The 13,491-nt window shown below is 46.3% G+C and overlaps 1 protein-coding gene across 1 annotated transcript in view; it reads left to right on the plus strand.

Annotated features, from left to right (window-relative positions):
• Positions 1 to 9,461, plus strand: part of LOC147899634 (sodium/hydrogen exchanger 5-like) — a 166,935-nt gene extending 157,474 nt beyond the window's left edge. Inside the window, exon 22 of the mRNA XM_087378415.1 lies at positions 8,885 to 9,461. Within this exon, the coding sequence (XP_087234541.1) occupies positions 8,885 to 8,991 (107 nt within the window). The 3' untranslated portion in view covers positions 8,992 to 9,461. The remainder of the gene's footprint in view (positions 1 to 8,884) is intronic.
• The last annotated feature ends 4,030 nt before the right edge of the window (positions 9,462 to 13,491 follow it).

Genomic DNA, 13,491 nt, shown 5'->3' on the forward strand with positions numbered 1-13,491 from the left:
AGATGGACGACCAGCAACAACAAAATCTGCAACAGATACCGTACGTTCCGTACATGTCCGTACGAAAGCAGACATGTAGATGATGTCACGAGTGCGGAGCCGGGTGCGCAGAAGTCAAAACGGGAAGAGCAGGACAGCCACGAGCAAAAACGAGACCTAGAGAGGGCTTCGAACGTAACTGAAGACCCTAGTCGGGCACGTTGCTGTAGACGAACGCCATAGCTGAGTGCTCTTCGTCACTCCTCTCTCTCTCATAAGCCGTATAAATGACCATGCCGAGACGACAGGACTCAGAGCCAGAGGGTAGGCTGGATTTCGCAGGGATCATTCGACACTTGACCACATCCTCACACTCAGGGCACTGGTAGAGGAGGCGAAGTCATGAAGGCAACGGCTTTATTGTTGCTTCGTGGACTTCAAGAAGGCATTTGACACAGTTCCGCGATTCAGATTGTTTCAGAGGATTCGTCAGATGGGCTTCAGTGGAGAGATACAGTGGGCTATCATGGCTCTGTATGAGAGGGTCACTGGTCGGGTTCGGACACGTGAGGGGCTCTCAAAGGAGGTATGCAGCACGATTGGGGTGAAGCAGGGTTGCCCGCTCTCTCCTACTCTCTTTGGATTATATATTGATGAGCTAGAGATGTTTGTACAGATGACAGGCGGTGTGGGCTCTACTCTCTCAGGATCCTCCATTCCTATCCTCCTGTATGCGGACAATGTGGTTCTCATTTCCTCTACTGCTCAGGGCCTCCAAGCACATTGAGGCACTCCACAGGTTTTGCCAGGACAGGGGGTTGACCGTAAACCTTGGCAAGACCAAGGTTATGGTTTTCAACACCTCTGATCGTATTTACAGCACGGATGAGTTTTGCTTCACTTATGACGGACAGCCCATTGAGCTTGTTAGAGAGTACACTTATTTGGGGGCAGTTTTCAGGGGACCGGTCTTCACCATGACATATGCAGCACGAGATAGGATTAGTAAAGGGTATGCTTCGTTGGCTCATCTTGAGCGTCAGTGTTTTCAGTCCCACTTTCAGCATCCTGATACGAAATCCTTGCTTTTTGATACATTGGTGAGACCAGCTGCGATGTATGCAGCTCCTTTCTAGGCAGGAGACCTCGGCGCTGCAGATTGGAGACGAGTAGAGAGGTTACATATCATCATGTTCTCTCGGCTCATTAGGGCCAAGGCTACAGTTCCGCACGAGATCATGCTAGCAGAGTTTGGAGCTACTCCCCTTGCATTGGATGCAGCGTTTCAATCGGTCATGTATATGCACAGGGTTAGGGAGTTTGGAGACTCAACAGCAGGCAGAGCTCGGTTGCCATGGTTAGCACTTGCATCTTCTATGGAGTTGGCATGATCTGGGGCCCGATACTGGTGGTACTTTAGACTCACTAGGTGGCTCACATCTCTTGGACTAGACATGGATAGACTCCCTCCCTTCCGATACAGCATGGATGCCCCTCATCTCGAGTTGACTCGCCACGAGCTTAGCCAGGTCACGAGAGCAGACTTGCTGCAGCTTCATACGTATCGCACTTGGATTTATCCCACGCAGCTTTCGACGAAGATGGCCACATATCGTGACCACTTCCTTCGGATCTCAGAGGATGGGTTTGTCATTCCACCAGGCTATACAGGTATCCACATGTCCCACTCACTGAGGATTGCCCTTGGCCAGCTTAGAGTCTCTTCGCATCAGCTCGAGATAGAGGCTGGTAGGATGCGACGCATGGAGGATGGACGGCGACCAGGCCGAGAGACCAGGATCTGCCCTTGTTGCACCATGGGAGAGGTGGAGTCAGAGGAGCACTTCATTTGCAGATGCCCACTATATTATGAGCTCAGAGGTAGATTCCACTGTCTCTTCACGGATGGCTTTGGACCTCTCTCACGAGTGATGGACTACGAGGATCAGCATTGCCTAGCTCTTTATGTCAGGGAGGCCACTATGCTTCGACGAGACTACCTCAGAGACCATCAGCACAGACCGGAGCATCATAGAGCCCAGCCTGATAGAGCTCAGGCACACGCTATACCAGAGGACAGAGACCAGGAGGGGCATGAGGAGGTCAGAGCTCACACAGGACACATGCCTCCACCCTGTGGATGTACATATGAGATGGTTTGTAGACGCTGCAGGATCTTGTTACATAGGGGACGTACTCGCCGCTTCATCTCCAGACGATCCAGGATGATGGCAGCTTTTCGGAGGAGACTTACTCATGGAGATGTCGCCCCACCAGCCGCTCACCTCACCTTTGCTCAGATTTGTATTCTCATAGCAGGAGGCAGAGTCGATGGATAGGATTTTCAGTATTATTTTGGTTCTCAAACTCCGTGACACCTGGACTTGTATCTTTGCATTGGCATATTGTACTCATCCCCCCATTTTGCACCCAGGGGCGGTTTTCTTGCATCTAGTTTACTTTGTATTTAGGCTCAGATTTGACATTATGTACTTTCACTTGCATTGTATTGCATAGCACTTAGATGATATTCGACGATGCCTCTTCTTTGTGGCACGTTGATTTTGTGCTATCTTGTATGCAGAGTTCTTGATGTCCCATGGGCCCATTTTGGCCTTTAGTGGACAATAATACACTTTCTTTCTTTCTTTCTTTCTCACACACACACACTTTTTTTTTTTTGGTGAAACCACTCTATTTATATAGAAAAGATTTTTAGAATGAGAATAGTCTACATAATAGATTATTCAGAAAAATCAAAAGCAATGGGAAAACGCCTCTAAACAAGATACATCCAAGTCATCCTCACGACACACACACACACACATGTACATGTATATATATATATGTGATGAGTGGAAACTACAGATGATCTAACTTTGAAAAGGATTCGAAGAGTAACATTGACAAAGCTAGAAGACTTTAGGAAAGTATAAAGACTATTGAAGTTGCGCATGAGTTCTTCCTATCCCTTTTTGAAGTTAGCTTTGTTTAAGTTTGGGTTTTCTTTGCTATTCAAGTTCTTTTGCAATTATTGGGGTTGCATGTATTTTACTAATATAGGGAAAAGCCACATGTTTTAGTTGTTGTGAATTTATAGCTTTACAGTTTTGGAGTTTTGGACAATTTTGAGTAGTTGGATTATGCTTGGATAGCAGTGGTTTTGGGATCTGGTGTATGCAATTGTAATTACAATTTTTGGACTGTGTTCAAAAAAAAACTATAGTAAACCCTTTAGATCTAAAAACTTGGGACTCTACATAGGGTAAAGCAGTAGTAGTGGAAGTTGAAGGAGAAACTTCACAGGTGGATCCCATGTGCGCTATGGTCCATACACTATCTGAAAGAATTGTTGTTGTAGAGGATGCCTTACAACACATTATTACTCAGCAGCTACAGACTTATCGAGGGTAGTCAAAGTTAAAAAGAATGGTCCAAGAGATGCCGGCACAGTAGGTGTCACGCCCTATGGCACATACATTATCTGGTAGGATTGCTATCATAGAGGATGACTTACGAAACATTATGACTCAACATCTACAGGCTGATTGAGGGCAGTCATCAAAGTTAAAAAGAATGGTCTAAGCACTGCCTGTGAGAGAATCCAGCTGAGGAGAAAGAAAATGCTTCGATGGAGCCGGAGTCTAGTGTGCATACGGTTGATCTTTGTAAAGGTTAATTTGCCTAATATTGCAAATTATAGACTGGAAAAATTTTCTGATTGGATGTCGTTGATGGTTGGTTACACAAATGGGACAAGGAGTTCGCTATTTGTGAAATCAGGTATCTAATCAAGAAAATCCGTGAGGCCACACACATGTTTGCTGAGGTAGCCGATAGATGTGGATAAAACATCAGAGGGATAAAATAGCATCCACTGGTAAGGGTTCAAAAGGAAATTGAGAAAGCATTTCCTATCTCTTGACGAAGCGTCCCAAGCTTCAGGTGTGAGTACAAGTATCTTCGTCAAAATAAATTTATGAGTATAGCTGAGTACATTGATAAGTTTAGAAAAATAGTCATGAAAATATCTAAACTTTTTCCTGATGTGTTGCCTAAAGCTAAAGCAGATGTATGCATGATCACATCATTAACAAATGACAATGATGACAATACTCCCCATTTCCTCCTTAAAAATATGTTTATGTTATAACCTCAGGGAGTTGTCATTTGTGCTAAGGGGTGTTTCTTCAAATTCTCTCTCTCTCTCTCTCTCTCTCTCTCTCTCTCTCTCTCAGACTCTCAGACACTGGGAGTACAGGATCATGGCATAGTAGATCATATAGAGTCGGGAGGGATCGAACTAGAGAGCAGCCCCTCATTATCAGATTCAGAGATGCCCAGGCACGTCTCGCTGCGCTCAGGAGGAGAGGGACACTCAGAGACCACCCACAGATTTCCATGGACGAGGATCTGACTCAGATACAGGTTGAGGAGCGCAAGGCGCTCATGCCTCAGAGAGATGCAGCCCGAGCTCAGGGCAAGTGGGTAGTGATCAGGGATGGCAGACTCATCACAGGCACTTTGAGGCGTGCTCCCACAGTGCTTAGAGATGACAGACCAGCAGATATAGCCCCACCTCCACCTCCTGCTACGACCGCTTGATGGGACAGGGCCCATGGGACACACCACCCGTCAGATAGTCTACGCATCGCTGTATGGAACTGCAATGGTTCTTTTACAGCACAGCTAGGCAATCTACGGGGGGCATTCTTTGGGAGAGATATCTTTTTCACGGAGACACACGAGAGTCCAGAGAGACCTTTGCCACGAGTGACAGGGTATACATGGAGATCTGCCTTCAGGCAGCACACTCGAACATTTGGAGTGAGAGGATCTGGAGGAGTGGCCATTTTGTACAGAGAGCATCTCGATCGGATCATCACAGTGGAGAGAGCGGATTCACATGCCCGATTCTTGTGGGTACGCATCTGCCGCAGAGCCCCTCAGCGGGATCTTTTTATTGCAGTTTGCTACTTCCCCCCGGCGCAGTCGATCTATTCTTCCACTGGACCAGGCCAGTCCATATTTGAGGATCTCTCAGCGGACATTGCAGATTTCTCACATCGCGGAGAAGTCATCCTTTTAGGAGACTTCAACGCGAGGACCTCAGATAGACAGGCCCTCACTTATGACTTCATGGAGGATCCGGTCATACTCCCAGCATTTCACGATGATAGCCTCTGTCGGACTTCATCAGACTGCACAGTACAGCCCACAGATCAGGGACGTCAGTTACTGGAGCTCCTCACCTCGCACAGTATGGTCATTTATAACGGCTTGTCCAGGTGGCCACAGTCTTCCATGCCTACATTCTCTTCTGCTTCTGGGCGTGGTACTAGCGTGATCGACTACATCATAGGTCCCCCGACTCTAGTCCCTTCCATCCATAGCCTTACTGTTAGCCCCTTCATGCCCTCTGCCGACCATGCACTCATCCACTTTACTTTGACTAATGTCTCCCATGACCCACCCCCCCCTCGTTATCATGACCGCCAACCCTATTACGAGGTTCATTTCGACCACCAGTTCGATGATGTATATAGCCAGAACCTCAGCCGCCTACTCCGTCCTCATCTATTAGATGCTCTACCATCCACGCAGGACCGGTGGGAACTTGTACATACTTCACTCGTTTCTGCCGCTCACATGTCGTTCCCTGCCACATGTCATTCGTCTAGTCCCCCACCGGTTGGTCTTGTTCCTTGCAACGGTTGGTATGACGAGGAGTGTAAGGAACTCCGCAGGAAACTTCACCTTGAGACCAAGGAGAAGTCTCCCCTCCTTGCCGAAACCAAGAGAGACTACAAGTGGTTGGTTAGGCGCAAGAAACGCCAATTTCTAGCCCGGAATGAGGAGCTGAGAAGCTTGCTTTTCAGCTGTGACTCCAAGGAATTCTGGAGAAAATTCCTCCGCTCGAAGTCTCAGAGCCCCCTCACAAATCCACGTGTCTGGTCTGCATACACTTCAGCTCTATACGATGTTCCAAATCAGCCAGCCATCGATTTATCCCATTCCCCTAGGCCAGCTTCATCTAGTCTCTTCACACCAGAGAGTGTCCGTGCAGCAGTCCACCGATTGAAGAACGGGAGAGCTAAGGATCATGATGGATTGCAAGCGGAGTATGTAATCCATGGGATTGATGCCTTAGATTTTGTTCTTTCCCGTCTCTTCAATGAGTGTGTTTGTACAGGCCTACCACAGTCCTGGTTAGGCAATACCATAGTACCTATCCACAAGTCGGGGGACCCTATGGAGCCGTCGAATCACAGGACCATCATGATTGGCCACGTTATGGCCAAGATCTATGCATCAGGACCATCATGATTGGCCACGTTATCCATGCCGAGATGACAGGACTCAGAGCCAGAGGGCAGGCTGGATTTCGCAGGGATCATTCGACACTTGACCACATCCTCACACTCAGGGCACTTGTAGAGGAGGCGAAGTCACGAAGGCAACGGCTTTATTGTTGCTTCGTGGACTTCAGGAAGGCATTTGACACAGTTCCGCGATTCAGATTGTTTCAGAGGATTCGCCAGATGGGCTTCAGTGGAGAGATACAGTGGGCTATCATGGCTTTGTATGAGAGGGTCACTGGTCGGGTTCGGACACGTGAGGGGCTCTCAGAGGAGGTATGCAGCACGATTGGGGTGAAGCAGGGTTGCCCGCTCTCTCCTACTCTCTTTGGATTATATATTGATGAGCTAGAGATGTTTATACAGATGACAGGCGGTGTGGGCTCTACTCTCTCAGGATCCTCCATTCCTATCCTCCTGTATGCGGACGATGTGGTTCTCATTTCCTCTACTGCTCAGGGCCTCCATGCACATATTGAGGCACTCCACAGGTTTTGCCAGGACAGGGGGTTGACCGTAAACCTTGGCAAGACCAAGGTTATGGTTTTCAACACCTCTGATCGTATTTACAGCACGGATGAGTTTTGCTTCACATATGACGGACAGCCCAGTGAGCTTGTTAGAGAGTACACTTATTTGGGGGCAGTTTTCAGGGGACCGGTTTTCACCATGACATATGCAGCACGAGATAGGATTAGTAAAGGGTATGCTTCGTTGGCTCATCTTGAGCGTCAGTGTTTTCAGTCCCACTTTCAGCATCCTGATACGAAATCCTTGCTTTTTGATACATTGGTGAGACCAGCTGCGATGTATGCAGCTCCTTTCTGGGCAGGAGACCTCGGCGCTGCAGATTGGAGACGAGTAGAGAGGTTACAGATCATCATGTTCTCTCGGCTCATTAGGCCCAAGGCTACAGTTCCGCACGAGATCATGCTAGCAGAGTTTGGAGCTACTCCCCTTGCATTGGATGCAGCATTTCAGTCGGTCATGTATTTGCATAGGGTTAGGGAGTTTGGAGACTCAGCAGCAGGCAGAGCTCGGTTGCCATGGTTAGCACTTGCATCTTCTATGGAGTTGGCACGATCTGGGGCCCGATACTGCTGGTACTTCAGACTCACTAGGTGGCTCACATCTCTTGGACTAGACATGGATAGACTGCCTCCCTTCCGATACAGCATAGATGCCCCTCATCTCGAGTTGACTCGCCACGAGCTTAGCCAGGTCACGAGAGCAGACTTGCTGCAGCTTCATACGTATCGCACTTGGATTTATCCCACGCAGCTTCCGACGAAGATGGCCACATATCGTGACCACTTCCTTCGGATCTCAGAGGATGGATTTGTCATTCCACCAGACTATACAGGTATCCACATGTCCCACTCACTGAGGATTGCCCTTGGCCAGCTTAGAGTCTCTTCGCATCAGCTCGAGATAGAGGCTGGTAGGATGCGACGCATGGAGGATGGACGGCGACCAGGCCGAGAGACCAGGATCTGCCCTTGTTGCACCATGGGAGAGGTGGAGTCAGAGGAGCACTTCATTTACAGATGCCCGCTATATTATGAGCTCAGAGGTAGATTCCACTGTCTCTTCACGGATGGCTTTGGACCTCTCTCACGAGTGATGGACTACAAGGATCAGCATTGCCTAGCTCTTTATGTCAGGGAGGCCACTATGCTTCGACGAGACTACCTCAGAGACCATCAGCACAGACCGGAGCGTGATAGAGCCCAGCCTGATAGAGCTCAGGCACACGCTATACCAGAGGACAGAGACCAGGAGGAGCACGAGGAGGTCAGAGCTCACACAGGACACATGCCTCCACCCTGTGGATGTACATATGAGATGGTTTGTAGACGCCGCAGGATCTTGTTACATAGGGGACGTACTCGTCGCTCCATCTCCAGACGATCCTAGATGATGGCAGCTTTTCGGAGGAGACTTACTCATGGAGATCTCGCCCCACCAGCCGCTCACCTCACCTTTGCTTAGATTTGTACTCTCAGAGCAGGAGGCAGAGTCGATGGACAGGATTTCCAGTATTATTTTGGTTCTCAGACTCCGTGACACCTGGACTTGTATCTTTGCATTGGCATATTGTACTCATCCCCCCAGGGGCGGTTTCCTTGCATCTAGTTTACTTTGTATTTAGGCTCAGATTTGACATTATGTACTTTCACTTGCATTGTATTGCGTAGCACTTAGATGATATTCGACGATGCCTCTTCTTTGTGGCACGTTGATTTTGTGCTATCTTGTATGCAGAGTTCTTGATGTCCCATGGGCCCATTTTGGCCTTTAGTGGACAATAATACACTTTCTTTCTTTCTTTCTTTCTCTCTCTCTCTCTCGATGAGATGCCATGTGCACTCCTCGACCCTCTGGTTTATCCAGATGTTGCAAGTCTTTTTGACATTTTGCATATTGTCCCATAGGCCCGCGAGGCCTCTCGCAAACGTTAATATGCCTCTCTCTCTCTCTCTCTCTCTCTCTCTTTCTAGACTACTCAATATTCCAATCTGACATTGTATTTTGTGATTTGGCAGCTGCAGAGCAAACTAAAAAAGTGCAAGTAGCCTTGAAATCTGACAAAGAAGAATTAGATCCTGATGAATTCTTGGAAAGCCGGGGTCTTCTAGCAAGTTCCAGATAATAGTCGTGAAAACAATACAAACACATTTAGAGGCCCTGTCACGGCAGAAATTTGCATTAATGTTTCCTCTTTATCTCCTGCCCCAGCAAGCTTGATGTCTTGATGCAACAATGTCACATTTGGGTGGGCATGCTGAGGCATCTAGAAGGCACACTGACAGAGGTAGATGAATTTGGAAAAAAAAAAATGCACAAATGATGTGGCATACATGCAGCATCCTAGGGCTAAGGGTTCTCTTCTACAGATCTTCGTTTTTCTGAAGTTAATTTTTTTTTGGCAGTCCCCAAATTTTATCTGCAAATTCTTGATACCTCTTGTTTCATCTCACCTTTTATTATGTACATTCAAGAGACATCGTTAAGGATTACAAATCATTACATGAATGACATTTAATAAGCTTTGGGACACAAGAACACTTTTCATCATCAGTATGTCTCCCCAAAAATACGGATACTGAATGCTATATCATCACTGCTAAATAGATTCTTATTCACGTCAATAAATCAATTTATGTTGAAGTTCTTTTTGGAGAATCCTACTGTTGAGCAAATTATTTTTAAGGTGAAGTGAAATGAAAACCAGCCTCTGATGTGTAACAAGGGTTGTGCATTTATCTTCATACATGCCTGAGTTTGCTATCAAAATGAAAGTTAAAATCATGATTGAAAAGATGGCCAAGGTGAGTCGCCTTTTTATTTGAATAAACAGATAGTGCAGAAGCGATGGCCTGGGTTGTTATAATAGATGTATCTGTGCAAGCCAGAACATATTTTATTTGGGACCCTTTATCAAATGAATGTCTAAGTGTCATAGAAAGGAGAGAGATGATCTTAGAATGGTGTGCACAGCTCTTATGGGATTATGTTTATCTTTATCTAAGCAGAGTTAAACACTGACAAAACAGACAAACTGGAAAATTATGAGTAGGATAATTGTGAATGAAATTCTTCTCCAAGAAAAATAAGGAATTGCCATTGTTGCCAATGAAGCACTGAGCATGATGGAAAGTCTTTTGATCAGAGTTTTATTGTAAAGGAAAAAATCTTTTGGAAAGATTGAACAGAGACCCAGAACACAGTCTCCCAAAATATGTTCAGGCTGTAAAAGAAAAGCAATCAACAGCAGGTGCAAAAAGGAGTAACTCTCTGTTGGAAACATCCCTTTATACCAGCAGAGCTGCTAAAAGTGTTTGTAGTCTAACATTGGGAATTTCTAATGTCTGAGCACAGAAATTGGTCTATATTTGTGTTTGGTATAACTGAGAAGATCAGCCTTGCTTTGTGAGATCTAGGTGAGTCAAAAGGGAATGCAGACATTTGAACTGTGAGCTCCCCCCTTCTATCCGTCCCCTTCCCTCAGCCTGCATCCTCCACTTAGCTCGCCCCTCCCTGTTCCCCACTCCTCCCAGCCTGCCCTCTCTCAGTGGGCTCCTTATCTCTCTTTGCCCCTCGTCTCACCTCTCAGCCTGCCCCTCCCTTCTACCCAGTCCTCTCAGCCTGCCTCCTGTGTGCCCTCATGCCTGTCACTCTCAGCTGACCCCTGCTGCCCTCAGCCCTCCCCCTGCCCTCCAGCCAGTTCTCCCACTCCCCACTTCTTGTCTCAGCATTCCCCTGCTTGCATTCTGCCTGCTCCCTGCCCACCATTCTCAGCTCGCCAACTCCTTGGCTTGGATCACCCCTTGCCCGTCCAATCCTATTTGCAGCCTATGCCCCCCCCTCCCCCCGCAGACCAAACAGTCAGCCCCCTCCCCTTCCTTCTCTCTCCCCCTTCCTTCTCTCAGCCCATCCCATTTCTTTCTTTTCCCATCGATCTTCATGTCCTCCTTTCTACGTTTCAAACGTATAATTGCATCGACTAATCCCTTCCACCACCACCGGCCAGGAAGATCAATCTTTTACGATAGACGAGCTCAGAGTTATTGGGGAAGACATTACCTTAGAGCATGTTCACAGTTTGATGGGCAGAGTACTTGGCTCTCATCCATTGAGCCAAATTAGATACTGGTACCTCGCAATACCCAGCCAGTTTGGGAGCAGATTATTACAGCAGAGATGAAAAACTTTTGGATGGCTCTTCAGGACACAAGGGCTCAGGTTGGCACTCCTTACTTTTTTGAAAGGAAAGTGCACACATGATGACATCATGACTCTTGCTATTTATATTACGAACCAGGATGCGATAGAAATTACTCATTTCAGGTCTATAGGAAATTTGGGGGGACAACAGCATCATGCCTCCATCTCATCTCCAATGGAGGCCAATCACTCTTTGGGCACTGCCATAAAATCCTGGCCAATGTGGTAAACCTAAGACGTCAGTCCCTTTCCTTCACCTTATACATCACTCAAATGGGTGGAAAGAGCATATTTGATAATGTCTTCTCAGTTTTGGCAAGCAATTTGGATTGGCCAAGGAGAGCATATTTGATAATGTCTTCTCAGTTTTGGCAAGCAATTGAATTGGCCACCAGCCGTCGGTGATTCTTCTGCTTTGCTATTGAGAAAGCATATGCCAGGTTGACTGGTTTTTTTTTTATAAAGAGCTCTGTGATACATGGGGTTCTCACAGCGGTGGATTACAGGTGTTTCATCTCTTTACCACTCAGCTCAAGTCCATGTTCACCCGTAGGATGCAAAAGGAGATAGATTTTAAATTTCTAGATCTATCCGTCAGGGTTGTCCTCTTTCCTCAAACTTTTCCTCACTGAGATTCGAGGATTGTTGCCTCCACTAATTGGCACAAATCCATATGATGTTAGGTCACTAATTTCGACACTCCAAGATGGGGGATTTGAGCTAGAGACCACATCTAGATATTTGGCACATTAGGTAGGTGTGGACATGGGGGTCACTCAACAGTTTGCTCCGGTTATGGAGAACATCAAGAGAAATCTTTCCTATTGGAGTTTCACAAACCTAGACTTGGCCTTTAGAGCTTGTCTATGAACCAAGTCTATTTAACATTCACAAGGAGCTTGTCTATGAACCAAGTCTAATTAATATTCACAGGGTGCTTCGCATCTTGTTGGTTCTTTTCTTACTTGGCATTGGTCACTCGAAGATTGGTCTAAAACTATCTTTGGTGTGGTTCTGATGGCGTAGCTGACATGAGAGTAATGTGTAGTTAACCCGCAGGTTGCATCACCTCTTGTTGATTCTTTTCTCACTCATGCATTGGTCACTCAAAGATTGGTCTGAAACTATATTTGCTCCAGTTCTGATTGGAGCCAGGATGGCTTGGAGTACCATCGTCTTGCTTAGACATGAAGGCGGCCTCAACATCATCAGTCCGACATGTAGTGTAGAGCTTTAGTACATAAACTTGTGATTAAAATTCTTCCTAAGGGTGACCCTTGGCAAGATTTCTTTAACCATCAGATCCAGGGTTGCACTACTTTCAAAGGCAGCGACTGGTTGTTGTTAAGTATAAGATAGATCTTTATGGATGCTCACGTTCGCTTCCATCCTCTCCCTTCTTGGCAACATTTGTCAAAGCCTGGCGCTAGATCAAAGGATCTCTCTCGTGGGTTTCCCTAGAGATGCAAGATGAGAGGGACACAACCCATTATGTGGAAAATTCTGGGCTCTTTAGAATACGTCTACTAGTCTTGACATGGAGAGTCTTCAGTCACTAAAGCGTCACACTATCACTCAAGTTCGATGGGGCAAGCCGCAAACACACACTACGATTGATATAGCCATCCTGTTGGGCTAGCTATAGGAGACCTACCATGCTATGAATGAGCAGCAGGTTCATTCTTTCGGCATAGGCATTCCACTACATGTTATTTGTATCCTTTGGGACCAAAAAGGCAAGACAATCCTCTATGTTCTCACTGATGATTGGAGATTGGTCAGATTGATGAGCAAGAGCCAAGGATCAAGGATGCTACTCTCCATACAATCAAGAGTTGTCGGATTTAGTGTTAGGTGTTGATACAAAGACCCTCATTGTCATGGCTAGGCCCTAGCTCCTTTGGCTATATGGCAATGGTTCCCTTTAGCATTTATTGTGGGATCTAGGAGAGTGACTGTATACTCCTTTATACACTTAGTGTGCCTCTTGGAATTCAAACCAAACCTTCTAAAATTGTTTATCCTCATTGCCTCCCATCATCAAAAGAGAATTGAATAGTTTATAACATTGATTCCAAAGATGCTCCCAACCAAGATTGTAGAAAAAATCCATAAATTATGTTTTTTTAACACAGAAAAAAGGAACTTCTATTAATATTCGATAGAAACCACCTTACAAATCAGCCAGACCAAAGGTGCTGATCAAGGGAAAAAGAAAGAAACAAATGCCTCCTAAAGGAGGCCAACCTATTTCTTGAGCTCCTAGTATACTGTCTATAGAGTCTCTAGAACAAGGGCTAACAACTTGTTTCGTGAGCTCCTAGTATACTGTCTACAGAGTCTTTGGAACAAGGGCTAACAACCACAATGGCGGACTATACAACCAACGGATGCCTCTCTTTTTGAGAACATTGAAGAAGCTTGT

Source organism: Dipteris shenzhenensis, chromosome 8 (assembly GCF_047967505.1).
Source record: "Dipteris shenzhenensis isolate YYH24624 ecotype China chromosome 8, Dip_SZ_1.0, whole genome shotgun sequence".
Classification (NCBI taxonomy): Eukaryota; Viridiplantae; Streptophyta; class Polypodiopsida; order Gleicheniales; family Dipteridaceae; genus Dipteris; species Dipteris shenzhenensis.